At 46.2% G+C, this 22,320-nt stretch overlaps 2 protein-coding genes across 4 annotated transcripts in view; both read left to right on the top strand.

Moving 5' to 3' along the window:
- The window catches only part of col5a1 (procollagen, type V, alpha 1), a 38,546-nt gene extending 35,357 nt beyond the window's left edge, over positions 1–3,189 (top strand). Inside the window, exons 65-67 of one of the 2 annotated variants that reach the window (XM_037265119.1) lie at positions 384–452; positions 1,474–1,707; positions 1,784–3,189. In XM_037265119.1, the coding sequence (XP_037121014.1) occupies positions 384–452; positions 1,474–1,707; positions 1,784–1,930 (450 nt within the window). In that variant the 3' untranslated portion in view covers positions 1,931–3,189. Of the gene's footprint in view, positions 1–383; positions 453–509; positions 579–1,473; positions 1,708–1,783 lie in introns of both variants that reach the window. The other variant, XM_037265120.1, reaches the window with a different exon arrangement.
- Positions 3,190–8,835: 5,646 nt separating this feature from the next.
- olfm1b (olfactomedin 1b) lies at positions 8,836–21,811 on the top strand. 2 transcript variants are annotated; one of them, XM_037265204.1, is made up of 6 exons: positions 8,836–9,295; positions 13,926–14,075; positions 14,140–14,295; positions 15,345–15,564; positions 18,327–18,433; positions 19,910–21,811. In XM_037265204.1, exons 1-6 carry the CDS (start codon positions 9,230–9,232, stop codon positions 20,582–20,584), a joined length of 1,374 nt encoding a protein of 457 aa, XP_037121099.1. In that variant the 5' UTR covers positions 8,836–9,229; the 3' UTR covers positions 20,585–21,811. The 2 variants fall into 2 exon arrangements, with proteins under 2 accessions (XP_037121099.1, XP_037121098.1); XM_037265203.1 differs by lacking the exon at positions 8,836–9,295 and adding an exon at positions 12,483–12,899.
- The last annotated feature ends 509 nt before the right edge of the window (positions 21,812–22,320 follow it).

A 22,320-nucleotide genomic window follows, 5' to 3' on the forward strand; every position in this document is an offset into this window, starting at 1 on the left:
TCCACATTGTATAAAATGGTTCGCGTCCCGAAGCATCACTCATTAACGCATTGTCTATGATGCCATTTTTAAGACAGAGCCATAGCTTCATCCATCTGAGGCCTGCTAGTCTTTAAATAGCAACACGGCAAAGCCCCCAGCGGGCCCCGCTGTCTTCGTTCATCTCTGTGTATGCTGCAATTTTTACAGCAGCAATTAGCTGCCGACTGCAGTTTGTTCAGACTAAAACAGCACCGCGCCACTCCGGACCATTCCGGCAGGTGCGGACTCCTCATACCCACCCCCCTCAAAGGACAAGCATGAAGGGTGAACTCATCATCTCTCCCTCATGGGCAACACTAACCATTTTTCCCTTCCTGTCGATCCGTGCCCCTCCCCCCCAGGCTAGACTCACCTCGTGGTTAAAGGAGAACCCCGGCTCCTGGTTCAGTGAATTCAAACGTGGTAAACTGGTAAGCAGGACTTTACCGACTCCCTTTCCCTGAATGCCTGTTATATGGTTTTTACAGAGCAAAATGGCAAAATGGCCCAAAGACTCACCAGGCACATGGTATAGTCACTACAAGAGAGGTTCCCTGGTAAGTGGCCCGCCGCCTGCGGCCCAGGCTGGACTTGCGTGGGCCCCCAGGCTATGCATGGTTATGGTACTGCACCTCAAGTACAGTACATTACTCAGAAAAGGGCGGGGCTTTGGAGTGAAATTTCAGGATGAACGAGCCACCCGGCTCAATTTAAATACATATTTCAAGGTTATAGTGACTTTTGGCTTAATCCTGAAATTTCACCTGAAAGTCGAACATCGCCGGCTTTTTACGAGTAGTGTATGTACAATAATTGCGGCGCACACGGCTTGACTGTTATGACGGGAATGGTGACGCATGACTTGGCATGAGACGCATGCTCCTTCAGTCCAACAGCAGAACCGGGACAAATGGACGGCTTTGGTTTTTCGTCTGAACAGGTAAACCAAAGTCTCTGTTTGCTAGTTTAATGCTCGCCAAGCTTCATGCGGGTTACAACAAAAAGCTTGAACTAGAGTCAACCATTAAAGTGGTCACCAAGTCAGTGTTGGTGTGGCTACTGTGGCTCAGGAGATGCATGCGAACGAATGAATGAGTAAAAGTGCATGGAGAAGACGTGGAGACAAGAGGATGCTTTGCTCCAATGGCTGCCACTCCGCATGCGCCCAGTAAGTGTGCCGGGAAAGACCAAGCCGTAATGTGGACCTTAATGGATTTCTCATGGTTGGTATACAGATCAGAGTCAGGGCTCAAGCTGTCTCTTCATGCTAACGGGTTCTGGCTCACTGCAAAACCTATGCGAAATTGCTCAAATAAAAATATAGACATGTATATATATTAGGGTACTTGCTGCATTGAGAGACAATTAGCATATTTGTTTTGATACGTTTTAGCAACATTAGCTCACGTTAATTCTTTCAACAACGACTCGCGCTGTCCCTTCGGGTCGCAGCTCTCCTACGTGGACGCTGAGGGCAACCCAATCGGCGTGGTCCAGATGACCTTCATGCGCCTGCTGAGCGCCGGCGCCCGCCAGAACCTGACGTACAGCTGTCACCAGTCTGTGGCTTGGCACGACCAGGACGGCGACAACTACGACAAGGCCATTCGCTTCCTGGGCTCCAACGACGAGGAGATGTCTTACGACAACAACCCCTACATCCGAGCCGTGGTTGACGGCTGCGCGGTAAGCCGAGGACGGCGCCGTTGATTTTTGGTATGCGTGTACGCGGCTTTAAGTACATTTTTTGTGTGTCTGTCAGCTGAAAAAGGGCTACGACAGGACGGTACTGGAGATCAACACTCCCAAGGTGGAGCAGGTGCCATTTGTGGACATCATGTTCAACGACTTTGGCGGCTCCACGCAGAAGTTCGGTTTCGAAGTGGGCCCTGTCTGCTTCGTCGGCTAAAGACTGAGCAAAAGATGGAGGCAAATTGAAAGAAAAACAAGCGACACTTATTTTTTGTTTCGAGGACAATTCTATTTGTAAAAATAATTTTTTTTTTGGGTTGGTTTTTTTTTTCTCCATAAAGCAAAATTCTGAAGGATGAGAGGAAATAACCTTGAAACCTCAGTGTGTCTTCTTCTCTACCACATGCAAGTTTTGAAACCGGATGATCGCACGGTCTCCTGCCACGGACTCCATTTTGGCTCCTCCTAGTTCCTGTCGCGCTCATTCTTCACTTTATTGTTGGGAGCTTTGTTTGTGCATAATTGTCCCTTCCTCTTCCTGCCCTTTTTTTTTTTTTATAAATATATATAAATATATAAATAATTTTTATGTTTGTAAGTACATTCTGTATATTGATGCTGGTGTTTGTTTTATTGCTCTACTGGCTTCAAATCGTGCATGTGACTCAATTGACTGGGCGGATACGGCGATGACATCATCATCAACATTGACAAGGGAATTTGACAGATCTAAAAAAAACAACAAAACGAGGGACAAAAAAAAAAAATTGGGATTCTTGTTTGTATGAATGGAAATAAAAGGAAAGAAGAGCTCAAACGATCTGCAACCTAACAAACTAAAAGAAATAAAAATCGGATGACGTCACCCGAAAATCGGAAGAACTTCGGTGCTATTTTTCTCTTCTGTGGTGCTACACTATGTTTTTCCTCGTGGATCTTTTTTGCTGCATTTTTGTGCCTTCATTTTTTTTCCCCTCGCAACACGGCCGTCTGCTTGAATTTCGGGAACAAATCAAAGTGACATAAAATAATCCAAAGAGCATTTTTTTGTTGTTTGTTGATGTTTGTGATGAAAAAGCATGCCAAAAAAAAAAGAGAGCTTTAAAGTCAACATTTGGACTGGGGAAAGGTGCTTTTTTCTTCTTCTGAAACAGGTTTTTGCACTCTCTTACGCTTACGACCACTAGTGTCTTACCACAGAATGTTCTACAGCCCTCCACACTTTCATAGTTTTTCAAACAAATAAAAATGAATCAACAAATATGTGACTTGAACAATTTCTCCAAATGCTTTGCCATTGTTCTGTTCTCTTTTTACATTTTTTTCTTTTGCTGTTTTTTCAACCTGTATACGGACACAAAAAATTTTTCCTTTTTTTTTTTTCGTTTTCGAAATGTCAATAAATCAAAGTTTACTGTGGCCATCCACTCCTTTGTATGTCTTTTGAAGCATTAAAACTCATCTGTATGCATGAAATGGTTAAGTTTGATCTCTTGTTGTCGTCGCCATTATATATTTATTGTATTATTTAATAAAACAAATAAAAAATATACATCACAAATGTAAGTGTAAACAATGCCATTTCAGGATAAAGAGTTGAGATCTTTTGCCTTGTCTTTGTTGAATCAATCAGTGAATCTGGACGGCAGATATCGGTCGTAATCGCAGTTTTATCGGAATTGGTTTTTTTCCCGAGCTTCCTGACTGACGGCCAAAAGTTTGCAAACAGTGACAACGCCGGAGAAGGAGCTAACGTTGGATGTTGCTAACCTAGCAACGGTTCATTGTAAATGTGGTTTTTCATTTGAAAAGATGCTAACCTAGAGTAACCTGCTGGTACAAAGAGGTATTACATCAGAATTTTTGGTGACATGGTCACGGATGGGGGAAAAAAAGTCACTTGCAGGTATGATGATGAAATTCAGCCATGCCTTAACAAGTCAGGGCCCGACTGGCCTTGGCAAGGCCCGGGCGGCGAGAGCTTTATCATGGCGGCGCATCGACGCTGTTCAATCTGGAAGCCCCTTGGAGCGGAAAAGCCCGTTATTAAATTCCAGACGACGTGCAACGCTGCCGATTTGGCAGCTTATCTGATTGGCATGCAAGTGGGTCAGCGGCGGCGGGACCAGACTTCTGATAACCGAGTTTCCTCCGGCTCAAAGCAATTACGCTAGGCGCCGGCTCGAGGGGGAACGCGGCCGAGCCCAAATTCCCTCCTCCTGACCTGTCTAAACGGAACCCACGACACTCTTTAAATGAGGCATTCTCATTCGAATTTTGATGATGTCTGTAGATCCAGTGTTGCATATATTACACGTGTACAAAAATCATTCAAAAAGTGGAGATTGTGAAAATATGTTGTTCATAAATGCACTTCGTGTAGAATCAATGAATCAGGATTGGAAGAGATCCATAAAAAAAAGAAAAAAAAGAAATGCAACGCGAACATCTTCCCAGTCTAATTAGACGACGGTCGCCGTCAATCAAGATGTCATAAAGTTAAGAATAAACACACAAAGTGACGTATCGCCAATACGGCCGCTGATTAAACCGTAAATTCTGCGCACGTCTTCAAGTGCGAGCTGACTTTTTTTTTTATTCCCCATTAAATCATTTCCTGAACAAATAAACAGAAAAAGAGAATTGGGTGCGTGTTATTTGCCGATGCAAACGAGGGCACTAAAATATGATGTATGCACACGTTAGCGCCGAGAGAGGTCTACATAGAAGATAGAGATTACATTTTTTTGATGTGATATATATATCGACATGCAAGTTTACTTTTAAAAAAAAAATCCCAAGATACTGAAATTGCTTTGACCCCGACAAGAACGTCGGCCCGTTCTTGCTCTCTTTGGGCCGGTCTCCGAGCGAGAGGGCGCTCTCGGCTTCAAACGTGCTCGAGGAGGTGCCGGGGAGGGTTACGGGCTCAGGACCATCTGCTTTCCCTTCTGGCCCACCATCTCATTAAATCAAGGCTACGTTCGGCAGCGGCCCTACAAAGCGTCTCCTGTCGAGCGGAACCTCAAAGTGACTTTTGTTAAATATTCCCTTTTTGCTGCTCCAATGCCAAGTCAGCCAAGGATGAGCTGCGGCTGCTCTATTTTAAGTCTGCCTTTTTTGTTTTTCTTCCCCCTGCTCTCAAGAAGTCTCCGTTGTTTGTAACCCCCGATGACAGCGCAAACAATAGTTCCGTTTTTTTTTTTATGCATGTTAATGATCTCTGCTCCGACTTGTTATGCCACGCGTCAAGCCGACGTTGTTACCTGCCTGCCTTGCTGCAGGGGAAACACGGTCGCCTCGGGTGGCGTATTGACACATCAAAAATATCTCGTTCGCTTCCCTCGCCGCCCTCGATGCTTTTGGGCGTCTCCGCTTCCGATTTTTACCATTGTTGCTACTTTTACATTTTTTCAAAACAAAAAGTCTGGAGGGGGGCCGCCTCGATAAATTCTGAGCTGTCTTCGACTGTAAAACTTTCGACACGGTGCAACGAAAGTTACTCCTCATTCATACCTGCGCAACTGAACCGCACCAGGTGTTTAGTTTTCCATCAACACCCAAGACCAAAGTCTCGTCGTGTGAAAACAACCTGCGAGACATGCTAACACACGGTCACATGGTCAGCTCACACCGCTCAATTAGTCGCCGCCGGTTGTAACTTGTCGCCGCCGACGTTTTCTTGCGGCCTCATCATCCGGCGCCTTGACTCAACGCTCCAGAGCCAATTTACTGTCCGTTGCTCCCCCCCCCGGAGGTTGCCCACTTTCCCCTTTTCTGTCAATTTACCGCAGCTGCGGCTTTACGTTGCATCAGTCGCCGCCGCCGACTGCGGAGAAGAGCGACTGGATGGCTTCGCGCTAAAGCGAAAAAGTGACGCAATTGGTGAAGAACAAACGTCATGTCAAAAAGTTTTGTGGTCGTATTCCTGCAAATATAGTTTGCCATCTCTTGGCAATATGCGAGCGGCTAATTTTAGCAAGCGAGTTGTAATTGTGCAATAAATTGTTGACCCTCGGGTTGTTTTGATGAAAGCAAGCCACAAAGTTGTTATTGAGACACCGGGGAACTCTTTCAGACATTTTGTCTCCTTTAAATGAGCACTGGTGGCCATTTTGGTGCAGTGAGGATTTTTTGTCCTGATTGTTGCTCCTAACTGGCTCACTTGTATTTTTTTTCTTTTTCGGATTCACACAAAAAGCCCGCAGGTGGTCGGGATAAGGGCCACATGACGGAGCGAGATATCACGTCGGATTTCCAGCTGCGTTTCGTTCTTGGCGACAGCCGCACCTGTGCCGCCGTCGTCGTCGCTCTGTTGCACCCGCCGGAAACGTAAAATAAAATGTTGACAGGCTGACAAACGAGCGCGAGTTGGTCCAGTTTGTGCTGAGTATATTCCTCATTAAAGCGAAGCATATGCTGCTTTTTTTTTTTGGTCACGTCAAAAAAGTGGAACAATGAGATTGCCACGCTTGATTCATCATTTATGGGATAGAATTATCCACCGCGGCTGTGAAAGAGGAAAAGGAAATAGCACTTTTAAAGAAAAAAGCAGATCTGTTTAAGGTCAGATGGCTTTCGCAACAATTTTTTTGTTTGGATCAATTCATTCAAAGAAAAAAAACAAGGGCTCAAGGGTGCTAAGTGAGAAAGCTAGTTGAAATGCAAGAAGCTCTAAAAGGTGAGAGTCTGTCAGCGCTGGCATTTGCCGCAGTTATATAAAAGACACGCTGGCACGCAAACAAGTGTTGCGGCCCACGCGCCCTCCCTCCCTCCCTCCCGGGCGCTGCATTATTAATGACGTTGCGCCGTGCTGATGAAGACCATGCAAATGAGCAGCTCAGAACGCAATGCACTCGGCAGGCGCACTGACGCTAGCTCGCTCGCAGTCTACCCGGGGTGGCAAAAGCGCACTGAATAAATATTCTTGCCAAGTAGTAGCAGCTTCCGCAACACACACGGAGCAAAGTTGTAGCATGGATTTGTTTATGAAGTACAACTGGAGAGGAGCAAAATCACCTGAAAATAATAAAATAAATAATAATAATAAAAAATACATATATATATATATAAAATAAAAAATAATAGTAATATTAAATAATAATAATAATAGAAATAAAATAACAAAATGGCAGGCTTCTTGGGTCTTTACAGGCGTGCCGGTTTAAGATTTTGCAAAAATGACAAATTTCAAAATTACCAAGTGAAACACGATGACTACGAGGGCTGAATTCCAGGAAGGCGGGATACGTTTTGAGAGGGATCTCACCCCTACCTTGCCTTTTTTGGAAATGGCTTATTTGGCTCAGAATAAGAGGGAGGAGAAGAGAGGGGGTGAATTTGCGGGAAGCCAAACTCGCTAATCATCCTGAATCTCAGCAAGGACAGATGGCGGGATTGCCGAAGACGAGAGATTGGAAGAAAAGGCAGGCCGCTGCTTCTTCCCTCGTGGCTGAGCGAGCAAATGTTTTGCAAGGATTAAAGTTTTGTGACTAAACCCCTGACTTGAGCACCAAGCCTAGGGCAAGATGTGTCACCCGTGTCCCCGACCGCCATCTCAGCTCCAGCGAGCGTCACGTCCAAATGTGTGCGTTGGTATTAGCGTCGGTAAAGCGGACAGACGCCATCGTCACCATCTAATCTCTGTAGTATAATCGAAGAGCCTGTAAGCAAAGGCGTCGCAAAACAACGCTTAGCGCTCGCTAGCTGTGTTTGTGTAGCGTGAACGTCACTTGCATGTTAACCGGACCGAGCAAATCCGGTGGCGTTTTCTTTGTTGTTTCAACAAGAGCAAATATTTCAAGTCTGTCAGATGACTTCTTTTTGCTCCATGTGTTGTCCTTCCGAAAAAGAAAAGCTAATAACACCTGCCAAATGTGGCGGGATTTCATTTCACATAGTTGAATGTCTTTAGATTGTGTTTATTTTTTTAAATTGCTAAATGTTTTCATATTGTGCAATATTATAGCGTTATATTTCTTATAAAAAAATAAACAACTTTTTGGGAAGTCGGAACAGATTACAGGCAATTCCATTCATTTCAATGGGGACATAAAAAAATAAACAACTTTTTGGGAAGTCGGAACAGATTACAGGCAATTCCATTCATTTCAATGGGGACAACTGATTTGTGATACAAATGTCAAAACATACTTTTTGTGCTTCAATAAAGGACGGAAGACAACGTCCAATGGCGAATGCCATTTCCGAGTCGGGAACTTCGCAGACGTGCACGGCACAATATGCCCGCTGACATTTGAAAAGGTCGTTTTGAACAAACAAGTCGTCATGTTCGCGGCGGAGGGACGGATGGACGAGGCAATAATGGCCTTCCTGCTCGCCCGCTTTCATATCGCTCATAAATCAGTGGATGGCGTGCCGCCCGTTAACACGGAACTAATCAGGGCCTCGTGGTTCTTCGCTACGAGGCCGCGGCACTAAGTGAGCAAGCGGCGGGGAGGGAGGGAGAAGTGAGGGAGGGAGGGAGGGGGAAGAAGAGGAGGAGGGTGATGAAAGAGGTTAGTAATGGCAGTACGCCTGTGAGCCGAACAGAAAAATCTGTCAGGGACCTAAATTTAAACCCGCTTCCTCCTTCCTGCCATTTTTGACTCAGCCATCTTTCAGTAAAAATGTGCGCCGCTTCATTCTTCCTTCGGCAGTGCTCACACACAGATGCCACAAAAGAAAGGCATCAAAAGAGGAACAGCTTACAAGAATCAAGTTATATTTGGGGGAGAAAATGTATTATTGTGAGCAAAAAATTTTTAACATATTTTTTTTACGAAAAACTATTTTATTCTTACATTTTGTCCTTTTGCAAACACACTATTTTTTTAAAAAACATCAACTTGATTTTCACAGAATAATACATTGTCCCCAAAAATATATCTAACCAAAAAGACAACTTTAGCGCGTAAGAATTTTGCCTTGACAGTAAAATATGTACATTACAATATTATATTATTTAAAAAAATATTATATTATATTGATATTTTTCTTCTCAGTGCGTAACACTCCATTCTAATTGACCTCTACTGATTTTCCAGTCATTCATCTCTGCTGCGCGCGTGCCAGTTGGACCAGCCCTCCTTCCCTCTCCTCCATCCCTCCCTCCTCCCCTCCTTGCCTCGCTCGCTCCATCGTCAACTTCCGGCGCCTCGCGCTCGGCCAGTCTCTCCACCGGCACCATCGGCGGCGTGTCAGGGCGGGCTGATGTCAACTTTGTAGCGCCGCCACCTACCTACACCACCCACCAACCCAAATGCTTCTACCCGACGTGTAAAACGATAGCGAGGAGGTGGAGGAGGAGGAGAAGGAGGAGGTGCGGTGGAGCCGAGGCGATGCATCTGCACACGCACCGTTGCTGAGGGAAGGAAGAAGGGGGCTACCGTAAGCTCACGTTTGGCCATCCAGCTATTAAAAACAACACCGGCAAAGAAGACGCGGGGGAGAAAAACAACGACAAGGTGAAGGGGGTGGGGGGGACACCGTCCTCGCACTCGGGAAGGCAAGAGAGATGCAGCCCGCCAGCAGGCTCCTCACGCTGGTCCTCCTCGTCGTCATGGGCACGGAACTCACACAAGTAAGCTCCTTTTTGTCCTCTTTTAAAACGCCATTTTGCATCCTGTCATCCGGCCCTTTAATTAGCTCAAGCGAAAGGATCGAAACATGTTTAATGAAATTATGCGCGCGGACTCGATAGCGCTACTCATCGTCTCGAGGGGGGAAAAATCTCATTATTATTGTTTATTGCAATCAAATGAGTGTTCCAGAAAGAACTGTGTCCCCTCCCGGAGGAGTTGTGAGCATGCTCAGTGAGTCCATTAACGTGTAAACACCATCGGTGCACGCTAATAAAAAAAAAAAAGCTGACTTCCTGTGATCTCAAAAGGTAAACACTTCATCAAGGTGGGCGTCGACAAGTCGCGATAGGAGAGCAGTTGTTTTGCCAAGTGATGACATAGTAGCTGGTATTCTTCCAATAATCGCTGAGAATCACGGATTCAGTTGCAATACGATCATCAAAGCATAGTTTTGTAGGATTTACGATGCTAGTTTTTCTTTAAACGCACTTTTATAATCCAAAGGAAATTTTGTATAAACAGGGTACCGATGCCTCTCTGTGTTTACGGTCAACAAATCAGTTCTTTAATATTGTCAAATGTAGCATCTCACAATATCTACATCGGTAATCAAAGATGTGCATTATGAAATAAATGTCCAGCCGTGACGCTTAGTCGGCGGACAAAGCAGGATTGAAGAGAATTGACATTCAATATTCTTCCGCAAAACTGTTTTCTTCTTGTATCAAATTGAAATAATGTTGAACTAAGCGGTGCGCCGACGTCTTGCGCTTGACAGTGGAATGAAGTTTTATTTGTGCCACAATTTATCATTTAATTTACTCTTTCCATTTATCAGCTAATCGCCGTATCATATTATCGTTCCGATATCAAAACTAAGTTTTGCCAACGACGATCTCACACGATAATGTCACATTCCAAGTTCCTCCTCCACATTCCGAGTTCCTCCTCGTCGGCAGTCATAACTGCCGAGGTGCCCTTGAGCAAGGCATCGTCGCCGCCAACTCAGCTCGATTGGTGTAGACAGCACTCTTGGCGCCCATCTTGTCACATTCTTTTAATTCTTCAACAGAACCGGAAGCCTTCCATTCTTGCAAAGCTAAGCGCCGAAGAATACCTTTGTGTTTTCTTCCTTTTTAGAGGCGCAACAGCGATGTCGCAATAGTTGCAAGGAAAACATTACAACGGATCAATATATCAAAACAAAGGCCAGATCATCTCCCGCCAAGACAACCGCCGCAATAAAAGCGTGATAAAAAGAGCGTTGGCGTGGTGATAGCACACTTAAACGCGGCTGCTTATGAAGGCGTTCAAATGGGAATGGATGATGAAAAAAAATCGATATACTGGAAAATATCAGCTTCATTGTTCAATGCATGCCGTTGTTAATTAGCGATTCTAAATTTGAAAACTTCAGTCCATATGACATCATTAAAACGAGGCTCACCACTAGTTTGGAAAATACGGAGGTACAGTGAAAGCACCTTGACGGATATACGGTAGACATCGTCCATTGCTAACCGATCATTTGTATGACACGTACAGTATTTTGGACGGTGCTTGCAAACGGCAAAATGTTATAGCGGCCTTCTCTCTGCAGAGATGCTGACATGATCGAACAATGGAACAATTTGCAGTGAGGGGCGGATGCCATCAGTCAAATGGGGATGGGGGGAACCTACATTTCACTCAGTTTATTCGGGTCAGGGCTGAATGGAGTGTCAGCTGACTGATGGTAAATCGATAGGAGGAGGCGCTGCCAAGGGAGTGCTGGCCATTAACAATTTAGTTTGGAACCATATGAAAGATTATCTTGTTTACAATTTTAAAAAAAAGCCAAGTTCTTTAAAAAACACTAATTGGAGTTCAGTGTCGTGAAAGGTTGATAACCCAAAACTATCATTTTAAAAACGATGTGAATTGAAGCTCGAGGTGTTATGATGTGAGTGGCAGTCAGAGTGGGAGTTGCATTATCGTAGTGCACTTGTGGGCCAGAAGCGAGTGTGTGCGTGTGTCAGTGTCGTCATGGCAACTGCTCCTCACTGTAATGCACCACGGGCGATGATGTTACTTTTTAAAATCGCGCCTCGTGTCTGAGGAACTTTGAATGCTCATTTGTCAGACTCTGAGCATGAAAAATGGATTCGCTATTTGCGGAGAGGATTTTAATTGCTTGTGCTCACAGCACCGCGGTAAAGACTACTCTCCGGCCACACGCGGTGGCTGACCTCTGCTGATGCGTCACATCCTTACGCAAAGGTCACACAGGAGGCGGGATGCGTCAATGTGGCCAGAGTACATTTGGCCCAGGTTTTACCTGTAAAATGCATTACGGGCGCCATTATACGGAAACACTGCGGCTATTCCGGGGGTCTCATACATGATGCATCGCTGCCATTTTCACAGACTTATTTCACATGGCTGAACTTGGATTTGAAAAAGGGATTGCATATGATCCAGCCTACCAAACGTTAGCAGAAAGTCTATTCTGCTCTATGACCAGGTAACTGGGAGACACAGGTTAAATGTGTCTTCTGCCATCTAGTGGAAGGGCATGTCATCGTTCTGGCCGTCACTATATGCCAGCGACATAATATTTGTCATAAACGTGCACATGAGACTCTAAATTGTCCGTAAGTGTGAATGAGAGTGTGAACAACTGACTGGGAGCCAGTCCAGAGTGCACCCCGTCTCTTGTCTACAGTCAACCGGGACAGGCGCCAGTTCCCTTCGGATGGACCTGCAGTCGTTGAATACCCGCAGTACCTCGTTTGGCATCCAGATGGCGCCAGAGCCCAAGGCAATAAAAGCTCAACCTTCATTAAGGCTTGAAAGCATCTCGGCCCTTATTAGAGAACCTCGATGACAAGCTGGGAGTTTATTCAGAGGTGGATTGGAGGGTGGAGGCAGGGTTGCCACAGCAACCGTGAGCATCCCCTCGTCTGATTAATCCCTCATTGTCATCCCGGGCTCAGGGGGGGTCGAGCCACAACGGGCAGATCAAACTGCAATCGCAGATTTTTCCATGAGCCTGGCTGACATCATTGCGTCTGGAGATGGATGCATAGTAGCTCACCCCTCCTCTCTCCCTCCTCCCTCCCTCTTCACTCTCATCCACTCGGAGCGTGCAGCCTCTTAATGACGGCGGGCGGGAGGCGGGTTGTGGGCGTGAAGCAAATAGTAAAGAGGCGCAATCAGAGAGGGGGACCAGTGCACGGGAGAAAGCCGAGCCGCGTACAGGTTCCTGCGCCTGTCCTTTCCCGCTGGACCAAGTTACGTCGGAAGAAGAAAATGTGCAAGAAACGAGGAACCGAGCCGGAGACCCGGTGTGAAGCGGCGAGCCAAACCGGGCTACGCGACCCTCGTCCGAAACAAATCTTCCCCGGAGTGGTTAGGATGAAGACGGCGTGAGTGGAGGCGCACTTTCGGCAGGGCGGTGGGTGGGGGAAGAAGATGTCGGTGCCCCTGCTCAAGATCGGCGTGGTGCTGAGCACCATGGCCATGATCACCAACTGGATGTCGCAGACGCTGCCCTCGCTGGTGGGGCTCAACACCACCAAGCTGACGGCGGCGCAGGGCGGCTACCCGGACCGGAGCACCGGAGTAAGTGTGCCGCTATTTATTTTGTCCTTTGACCACAGACAAAAATCTCTTCATTTGACTTGAGATTCCAAAACCGAGAGTTTAAACCCATCAAATATCTGAAGACCGCATTTCTAGCGTGCGCTTTACTCACTCCGAGCAACTCTCACGGATCTGTCTCATCTGCATCTTCCGTCTGCTGAAGAGTATGTGGCAAAACGGGAGGGTTACATATAAGGCAAGAGATCCTGTCCCAGGTTTAGGACCCCCGAAGCATCTCTGTCCAGAGCGAATCGTCTACAAAGTGACGAGGGTATGACGCACGGGGGTTTAAGCCCATCAGATACGTAAAGAGCCGATCAGACCCGGTGGGGTGTTTGAAAACCTAAGGATCGAACCATCTTCATGTCCAGTTAGTCTCTTCGACCAACTGACAAGACATTTCAGGGGTAAAACCAATTAAAAATCAGTCAAACCTCAAGACGGTCAACGGTCCTGATCATAGGCACCGTGCTTGTCCGTCTGGGCACGTAGTCTTTGATTCATCCAGGACAAAAAGGATGGCGCGATCGGTTTCAAGTTTGGTCCACTGCTTGATTTGATAAAAACACCCAAAGCAGGTGTTGGGTTTCTTCCAGAGGAGATCTTCTTTGTCAGGAGTGCAGCAGAGCGGCAGCAGCCTTTTTCCAATTTGTTCGCACCTTCCTCCCACTGATGGAATCACGCGGGATTTGCGGGGTGATTAATGGTTTTTCCACTTGCTCAGTCGGTCGTCAGAAAATTCTCTCCAGCGAATGAATGATTCCAGCCCACTCCGAAACGATTGGTTTTGTTTGCCGGATCCGCCAAGATTCGGGACCGTGGCCTTCTTCTTTTTGCTCCCATCAGTCTTGCAACTTGGGGTGAACGATTCTGTGATACTCTGACATCTGCCTCAATTCTCATGACTCTCCATGGAACGTTTCCAATTTGGAATCTTTCCAAAACTGCCCACCACTTCGGCATCTTTCTTTCGGCATCGCAACTCAACCACCGTCTGCCTTTCAGGTGCTGCCGGCAAACCCGGAGGAGTCGTGGCAGGTTTACAGTTCGGGCCAGGACGGCGACGGTAGGTGCGTCTGCACCGTGGTGGCGCCCCAACAATCCATGTGCTCCAGGGACGCTCGCACGAAACAACTGAGGCAGCTACTGGAGAAGGTAGTCCCATTCTTAAGATGGCCTCAAAAACAAAAGGCAACATTTCACACGAGTTTGCTCGCAGGTCCAGAACATGACCCAGTCCATCCAGGTTCTGGACCAAAGAACCCAGAGGGAGCTCTTATACGTGGAGAAGATGGAGGTGCAGCTCCGTGGCCTGCAGACCAAGTTCAGGCAGGTGGAGGAGAACCACATGCAGAACATCGCCAAGCAATACAAGGTGAGAGAAATTCCACAACATCACGGCCATCACGCCAATCCCACATTTCAAAAGTTTGGGGTCACTCGGACAATTTGACGTTCTCCGTGTCCCACCTGCATGTTTCACGTCATAACCACGACCCATCGAGTGCATGGCGTTGGCGTTTTTTTCCTGTTCAAAATGAAATCTTTGCGCGTTTTGTTTGTTGTTGTGTCTGCTAGCGAGGTTAGCAAGCCACTACCAACAGCCTGTCGTTTTCTTGCTTGCAGGGCTAACTTTAAGACATGACAGAAAGAGAAAGAGAGAAACAGAAAGAGCCACAGGGAAGAAGAGGCAGGTCAAAATCCAGATTTTTTTCTCCCCTTCCCCATTCACCCAAGTGAGAGCTTTTTGGGGCAGTTCAATTAGCAGCGATTACAAAGGCAGTGAAGCCCCGCCCCCCACACCACTGATCTCTTCCTGCATGTTACTTATTGCTGTTTTTTTGCCCTCCCTCTCTACTTTGATTCCCAAATGTAATTGATAAAACTTCTCTCATTGTTGTTATTTCATTCTACTTGCTTTGGAGCTTTTTGTCAATGCATATTTGGTTACTCGACAAATCTACACAAATTAATAAAAAAAATTAAAAAAAACATCTCGACGTAAAATTCCAGTTGTGTGTGACATGTTAAAGAAAAGAAAAAAAAAAGAAAAGCATGTAATCCTTACTACAATGTTGCATTTTAAAAAGACTATGACCAATAAAGAGCTTTCCCAATTGTTGCTGGTGTACCGAGGGCTTGCTTTTTGTATTCTATTTTTGTTTGTTTGAAGCGGCTGGTCACCGCCGGGACGGAGCCTCGACAGCAAAAAAAAAATGTGCGGGTTTGTGCACACACACACTTACACGTACACTCAAATGCACAATCACCACACACAAGGGGTCTTGGTGGTAGGTTAGCGTTAGCGTAGCCAGGAAAAGACAGTTTTTTTTCTTTTTTTTCTTTCGCGGACGCTTGGGTGGGTGACGGGCTTGGTTTTGCGACGCGCCTGACACTCAACCGAGCTTATTCTAATCCTTTCAGGCCATAAAGGCGAAAATGGAGGAGCTTAGGCCGTTGATACCGGTGTTGGTGGAGTACAAGGCCGATGCCAAATTGGTATTGCAGTTTAAGGAGGAGGTCCAGAATCTGACGTCAGTGCTAAGCGGGCTGCAGGAGGAGATGGGGGCCTATGACTACGAGGATCTCCACAGCCGAGTGTCAAATCTCGAGGAGAGGCTGCGAGCGTGCATGCAAAAATTGGGTAGGCCGCAGACGCAGACACGTGCACGCACACACCTGCAAGCACCATACCGACACGCCGAAAAGATACTCAGGCACATTCACATCATGTAAAAAACACACTCCAGGCTATATTCCAAGTACATCTGAAGATTTTTTTTTAGGAGTAGAGCTGCAACTCACGATGATTTCAGTAATCGACTAATGTGTCGATTATTTTTCAATGAATTAAATTTAAAATCATTTTACAATTTTCATCTGTTTAATCAAACACAGGACATTATTTCAAAGTCAATGCAGAAATTGCACAAATAAAGTGATTTTTTTCTGGTTTGGCCCTAACATGTTAGAAAATGAGCAAAAACCATGATTGTTTTTCAAAGTAAAAGCAGATGTTGGCAAATATCTCGTTTCGATTCAAGAGTGAAGACAGAGCGTTTGCCGACACATCACATCATCTTTCGTGACATCGTTTCTCTAGAACGGTTTTGCACAATGATCATAATTTAATGGCTAAAACACAGAGGATGCTATTTCAAGTGGACCATACCATTGGGCTGTTTTGCTTTTCCGGCTCAACGACAGCATCTCAAAAGCAACGACTGAGGGAAATCATCTGACAAAAAACACGAAGGCGTCGCGGCGATGATCAATGTCTCGCCGACTCGCCAAGTTCCTTTTGCTTTCCAGCCCGTGGCCAACGGCTTCACACCTCTGTCGCGAGTCTCGGCGCTAATGGATGCACACCCACACTCGATTGAATAAGACGGCAGCAACGCGGACACGCTGCAAATCGCGGGTAGATTGTGTCCCTGTATTTTGATGATTATGTTCTACACTTTTGATCTCCGCCGCACGGTCTGAGCCAATTTCGACAACGAGCTAACGACCCTACTCAACGTTAGCCGTGTTTGCAACTTGTGATTTGCTTGAAAGTTGAAGGTCAAGCCTTGAGACGGGCGCGACTTGTTGCCTGCCACCTCTGGGCCGAAGCCAGCCCAGTTGATGCTTGCAGCGCAGTTTCTGCATGAGCACAAGACAAGAGGAGATAAAAGACGAGGTCACCCAGCCAGGGACGGCAGAATCCAGGCCCGCCGGCACTTTCATGTTAGCACAAAAGGCGTAGCGGTGCCCCCTGTTGCTGGGATTTCATTCATGAAGGTCAATAAGCTGCATGAGCATCAGCAGAACAGAAACGGGAGGAAGGGAAGAAAGGGGGGACTGCAAAGGGGGGGGGAGGGGTCCAATTCAAGTTCAAGCCGCAGTGAAGGGTCCCCCGTAATCTTTAAACGTGCTTCAAATATCGGACAAAAATTGGACAAAAGGGTGATTTCATTTGTGAAGGAGTTCAGAGTCCCAAGTGAAGAACTTATGGCGAGTCATCAAATGTTATCGCTATGCCCCACCCACCCAGCAACTCATGACATATGTAAAACTGGCTTGAGGGCTTTCAAAAATAATGATTTCCGACATTTCCTCAGCGACTGCAACAAAGGAAAAGTATAAAGTAGATTCTGTCCTTCAAGCTTTGCTGTGTACTGAAAGAGTCCTGCGGCGCAGGCGAGGCAAGGCAAGGCGGGCAGGAAATAGGGGGCGGGGCGCAATGAACATCGATCAAGCGGACGCGCCAGCTCGCCGGGCAATAATCAAATCGATAAATCACCCGCCGTCACGTCCCGACGGTGCGAGCGCTTGAGGCTAAAGCTCAATGTTGACAAATGAGGCGGGAAGTTCATACCGGTGCACCAAACACCTGCGAGATGGGACCGACTTACAGATTGACTATTAATAATGTTTATTCAATGAGGCCACCAAAATGGACTCCTTTGGCTCTACCTAGCAATGTTTTTTTCATTGCGTCGCCACCTCAGCCGCCACTTCCCGTCTGCTTTGACCTCCGTACATTCAGGCCACCGGGGGGGGGATTAGACCATCCAGACTTTAAGAAAAATATTTGCACAAATGGAGGATTTGCTTCGCAAGCAGAGTAGGAAAGCAGCAGCCGAATTATTTTAAGATGGATGCAGGATTGGAGCATATATATGAATGATTAAATAGAACATAGATGTATTACTTGATAGTAATCCTTCTGAGGATTACCTAAGAGAATCATTGCCAATACTGCGTACGACAACAGTAATTTATATGAGTGCATTACCTTTGAAATGAATACATTTTCAATTCATGCTAATTGTTTGACAAGGAAACTCCAAAACAGACATGTGAACACACTTACATTTTGGATATGAAGATGCCAGAGGAAAATATGTGGAGCACTTCACAGCAGGGGATTTTTTAGGAGGCTTAAAAGGAGTTTGCGGCTAATTTGCGCAAGACGAAAGAGGCCATCACGACTTGCTCTTTAAACGAACCTCGCCCAATGGCTCATTAGGAAGTACCTCATTCAAAGCGCCTAATTGACATTTGCTTGAGTGAAACGGCGTCCGAAGGAACGGACGCTTAACAGCAAGCGTTTTATACCCTGCCGCTAATCCGTTCTCGGCCATCGTCGCGTGGAACTCAATCATCGCCAATTAAAACCGTAGCGGATACAGAAAGTACACGCGGCAGCTCTTGGTGTGTGAGCGGAATAACAACAATTATCTATTGACCATTGCAAAGACGGAGGGGAGAGGCCAGATGGACGCCGCTTCCCTCATCCTTCAGGCAAACTCATTTGGATGTCAAGCAAATGAAATCGGGGCCTAATGAATTGGACGTTTAAGACAAAGCGGCCCCCGAATGGCTTCTGGCTCCCGTTTTCTTACCTCTTGTCCTCTGCAGCGTGCGGCAAACTGACGGGCATCAGCGACCCCATCACCATCAAGACGTCCGGGTCTAGGTTCGGCTCCTGGATGACGGATCCCCTGGCGCCTGAAGGAGACACACGGGTATGCGAAAACTTAAGTGGTCTCGATGAACTTATGTCACGTTTAACATCTGCGATTGTTGGCCTCGGTTGTTTTACGAGCAAATCGTTTGATTTCATGACTTTGGTTGGAATGGGGCCCAAAATGGTCCAGATGATGCTACGCTGTTAAAAACACCACAACAAGAAAAAAGAATAATGTGACGGCAAATACATGGTCCCATTTTCGCTCTGCAATGAGAAAACGCAAAAGATAAATCTTTGCGGGTTTAACCAGACAGCAGCCGAGCGGACAAGCAAAGGTGACGAGCGGGAAGTAAACACATTTTATTGGCGGCGCTTTATTGGGCCTCGCAATCAGCGACCCAACTTTCAATGTCACGTCGGGAGGATGAAGCGCATCCGCCGCCATGTAAATTGCTTCCTGGAGGCTGCTTCAACTTGCAAATTGCTGACCTAAGGTTATATTTAGCACACCACCAGGGCTACCTGGAAACGAATACATAATAAGCAGATCGCATGAAAGATCTCAGCACATTTGATCCGATATGCTATTTATGCGCACTCTATTCTGGATTGTTTGATGTTGGCAGAGATCTCGAACAAACCGGTAGTAGTAATTAATAACCAGCCGTGTAAAATGATCCAGAATTATTTCCCTGATTACCGCAATGCATTTCTGTTACGGACTGGTGATTTTTCTATTAGCGGGTCGGAATGATGTAGGGTGGAGCGACTTGGTGAAAAGCCGCTGCTGCCAACCGCAAAAACTGTCGACATCGATCCGTCTCCTTGAATTAGCGCTGACGAGCGAGCACGCCGCCAAAATCCGGCGGCGGTGCTGAGGAAAAGGTCAGCGTTGTGACTGCAGATAACGCAGTTTGGAAGGTGAAATCATTTGGAGGTTGCGCAACCTATGATTTGGCCAGTAACCATCAATCTGCCGCTCGCTTCGGCCAGACCCCATTTTGCTGATCAACAAATGGATATTGGGAAGCGTGACAGGAGGAATGTCAATTCTCTGTTGGTGGTTAAAGCTGTTAGCCTCCTGCAGTCCCAGTTAGGGAAAGACTTTTTCATGCAATTCCCTCTATCAACAATCGTAACAATCTACGAATTAAGTCAGTGGTGCGCTTTGTTTTGGTTCAATTAGCCAGACTAGCATTTGCAGTCTGAGGGGGTGAACAATTCTCCGACAGTGTCCTCACAAGTCTCCACATTAAAAGTCTCAAGTACCTCAAGGTCACGACGATTCTTGTCTCGCAGCACAAGGCAAAATTAAAAAAGGATATATCAACCACACTACAACTTATAACTTGAAAAACATGAACATTGGGACACTTGTAAATCAAGACACCACTTGAGATAGCTAGCTGGATCGATACTTTATGATGAATAAAAATTCTTCATGGCCATTTTATATCCGCAAGCTCAGATTGAAGATCTAGCTGTGAATCCCTCATGACCTTAATTCCCATGTGTTTGCTGTAATTCTCAGGTCTGGTACATGGACGGTTACCACAACAACCGCTTTGTGCGCGAGTACAAGTCCCTGCAGGACTTCATGACAACAGACAACTTCACCTCGCACCGACTTCCTCACCCGTGGTCTGGAACGGGCCAGGTGGTCTACAACGGCTCCATCTACTTCAACAAGTTCCAGAGCCACGTCATCATCAAGTTTGACTTCCGCACGTCGGCCATCAGCAAGTCCCGGCAACTGGACTACGCCGGCTTCAACAACGCCTACCACTACGCCTGGGGCGGCCACTCCGACATCGACCTGATGGTGGACGAGGGCGGACTGTGGGCCGTCTACGCCACCAACCAGAACGCCGGCAACATCGTTATCAGCAAGCTGAACCCCAACACGCTGCAGATCGTCAAGAGCTGGACCACCAACCACCCCAAGCGGAGCGCCGGCGAGTCCTTCATGATCTGCGGCACGCTCTACGTCACCAACGGCTACTCGGGAGGCACCAAGGTCTACTACGCCTTCTCCACCAACTCCTCCACCTACGAGTACATGGACATCGCCTTCCAGAACAAGTACTCGCACATCTCCATGCTGGATTACAACCCGCGGGACCGCGCCCTCTACGCTTGGAACAACGGCCACCAGGTGCTTTACAACGTCACGCTGTTCCACGTCATCCGCTCGGAGGAACTGTAGTCGCGCTACGACGGCGAGATTTGCGAAAGACTGAATGTACACGTAGAGACTTTGAGGAGCGAGGGGGGAAAAAAAAAAAATCAAAATATCAGATCATTACATTTAACAAAAACAATATGGAGAATTTTGTATGTTAAAAAAAAAAAGATTGTACTATGACTATCCTAGTTAGGCAATAGTTGACGTTATTTTCTAGTTGCCATCCTTTGGAATGAAATACTTTGATTGTTTACTGCGTAGAGAATGATTGTAAAAGTAGACTCCATCTATATCGATTTATATATGTACTCTATATCAGATTTAAAAGAATACAAGAGACAGATGCCAAAAAAAAACCATGCCTTTTTTATGTCATTGACTCGCATTCATTCCAATGGCTGATTATTCTGCAGTAATCAAACAACAGTCCTGAAACAAAGACTATTCTTGCTAAGCCAAAAAAATATATATAATACAAATAAATCAAAGCAAATAAAATAAAATAAAGACATATTATAAATAAATCAACGCAAACAGTTGGGTTTGCAATGGACAGACTCCTCCAAGGACTCGACAGTACATCGTGTGGTTTCGTTTTCATCGAGTATCGTAGCAAATAAAGTCCGCCGAGGACAGCAACAATAATGACCGAAGGCCCCGACTGTTGCTGGGCTCTCTCGCCGAAGCTCATTTAACTTGTGTCGGTGACTACTATTTGTGCAAAAAAAAAAAAACGCTTTCTTTGCATGAGTGTTTTCTACTGCTACTGAATGTCTTTTGCCCTAGCTATAAAAATAAAAAAATTAAAAAGGAACACGGGGTGGGGGGGAGGTTCACTTGGGGAATTTTGATATCTTTAGCTGCTTCTTTGTAATTATTTATAGCTTTGTTTGATTTTTCACTTCTGTTCTCGTCTTTGTACCACCGTAACCGTCGGCGCCACAGCTTCCCTTTTATTTCCGAATGCATGGAAGGAATCAGAAGAAGGTATCAAATAAAAAAAAAAAAGAAACATGCCTGAATGTATCTAAGGTTGTCATCCAGAATTCAGCTCATGCATTCGTGGTTGAAATTTCTTTCTTTACGTTGAGTGTCACGTGCCCGCTTGTGAAGGACCGTATTGTTTTCAATGTAATCTCCCTGGACAAAAAAAAAAAAAAAAAACGGCATTTCTTTTTCAGCTGTACTGGATGTGTTGTATCTGAGATGAGATAGAAAATGATTTGTGTCAATAAAAAAGGAACTACAGTGTTTAGATTGTCATGTTAAAGAAAAAAAAATAGCTTGGTTAAAGCTTTGCGGACCATATTTGCTCAAAGCCTCCGTTTACCTTCGATGTACCAACGGGATTGATTGTGAGCACTCATGGCATAAGCCCCTCCCCCATTTCCTGCCATCAACCCCCCCCCTCTGTGTCAACTTTGATGTCCTTTTCGTTGGCGCGCCGCCTTTCCTCCATTTTGCTCGAATTCACTGGGTTTGGCTCGCCCCCCCGCCCCCACCTCCACCGTCTTTGCTGTCCAACCTTCAGACTGTCAATCTCTTGCCCCATTCTCTGCTAAACGACCCTGTGCCCCCCCCCGCCTTCAACGCCTTTTCGTCCTGAGATGTTTCAATCGATGAATAAATGATTGCTTCTATTTTCTCCGGGAATGCTCGGCCAACACAAGCCGCTTTGCTCCTGCGGAATACGCTACGGATGATAACGTTGGGGGGGGGGATGTCAGCGGGCCGATCTGCCGACGCACACGACTGAA

This window comes from Syngnathus acus, chromosome 12 (genome assembly GCF_901709675.1).
Source record: "Syngnathus acus chromosome 12, fSynAcu1.2, whole genome shotgun sequence".
NCBI classification, from domain to species: domain Eukaryota; kingdom Metazoa; phylum Chordata; class Actinopteri; order Syngnathiformes; family Syngnathidae; genus Syngnathus; species Syngnathus acus.

Excerpts from the sequence above, each read along its gene's own strand:
- olfm1b (XM_037265203.1), top strand. The coding sequence starts at position 12,750 with ATGTCGGTGCCCCTGCTCAAGATCGGCGTGGTGCTGAGCACCATGGCC. Across the intron at positions 12,900-13,925 it reads ACCCGGACCGGAGCACCGGA|GTGCTGCCGGCAAACCCGGA; the intron begins GTAAGTGTGCCG and ends TCTGCCTTTCAG. Across the intron at positions 18,434-19,909 it reads CGCCTGAAGGAGACACACGG|GTCTGGTACATGGACGGTTA; the intron begins GTATGCGAAAAC and ends TGTAATTCTCAG.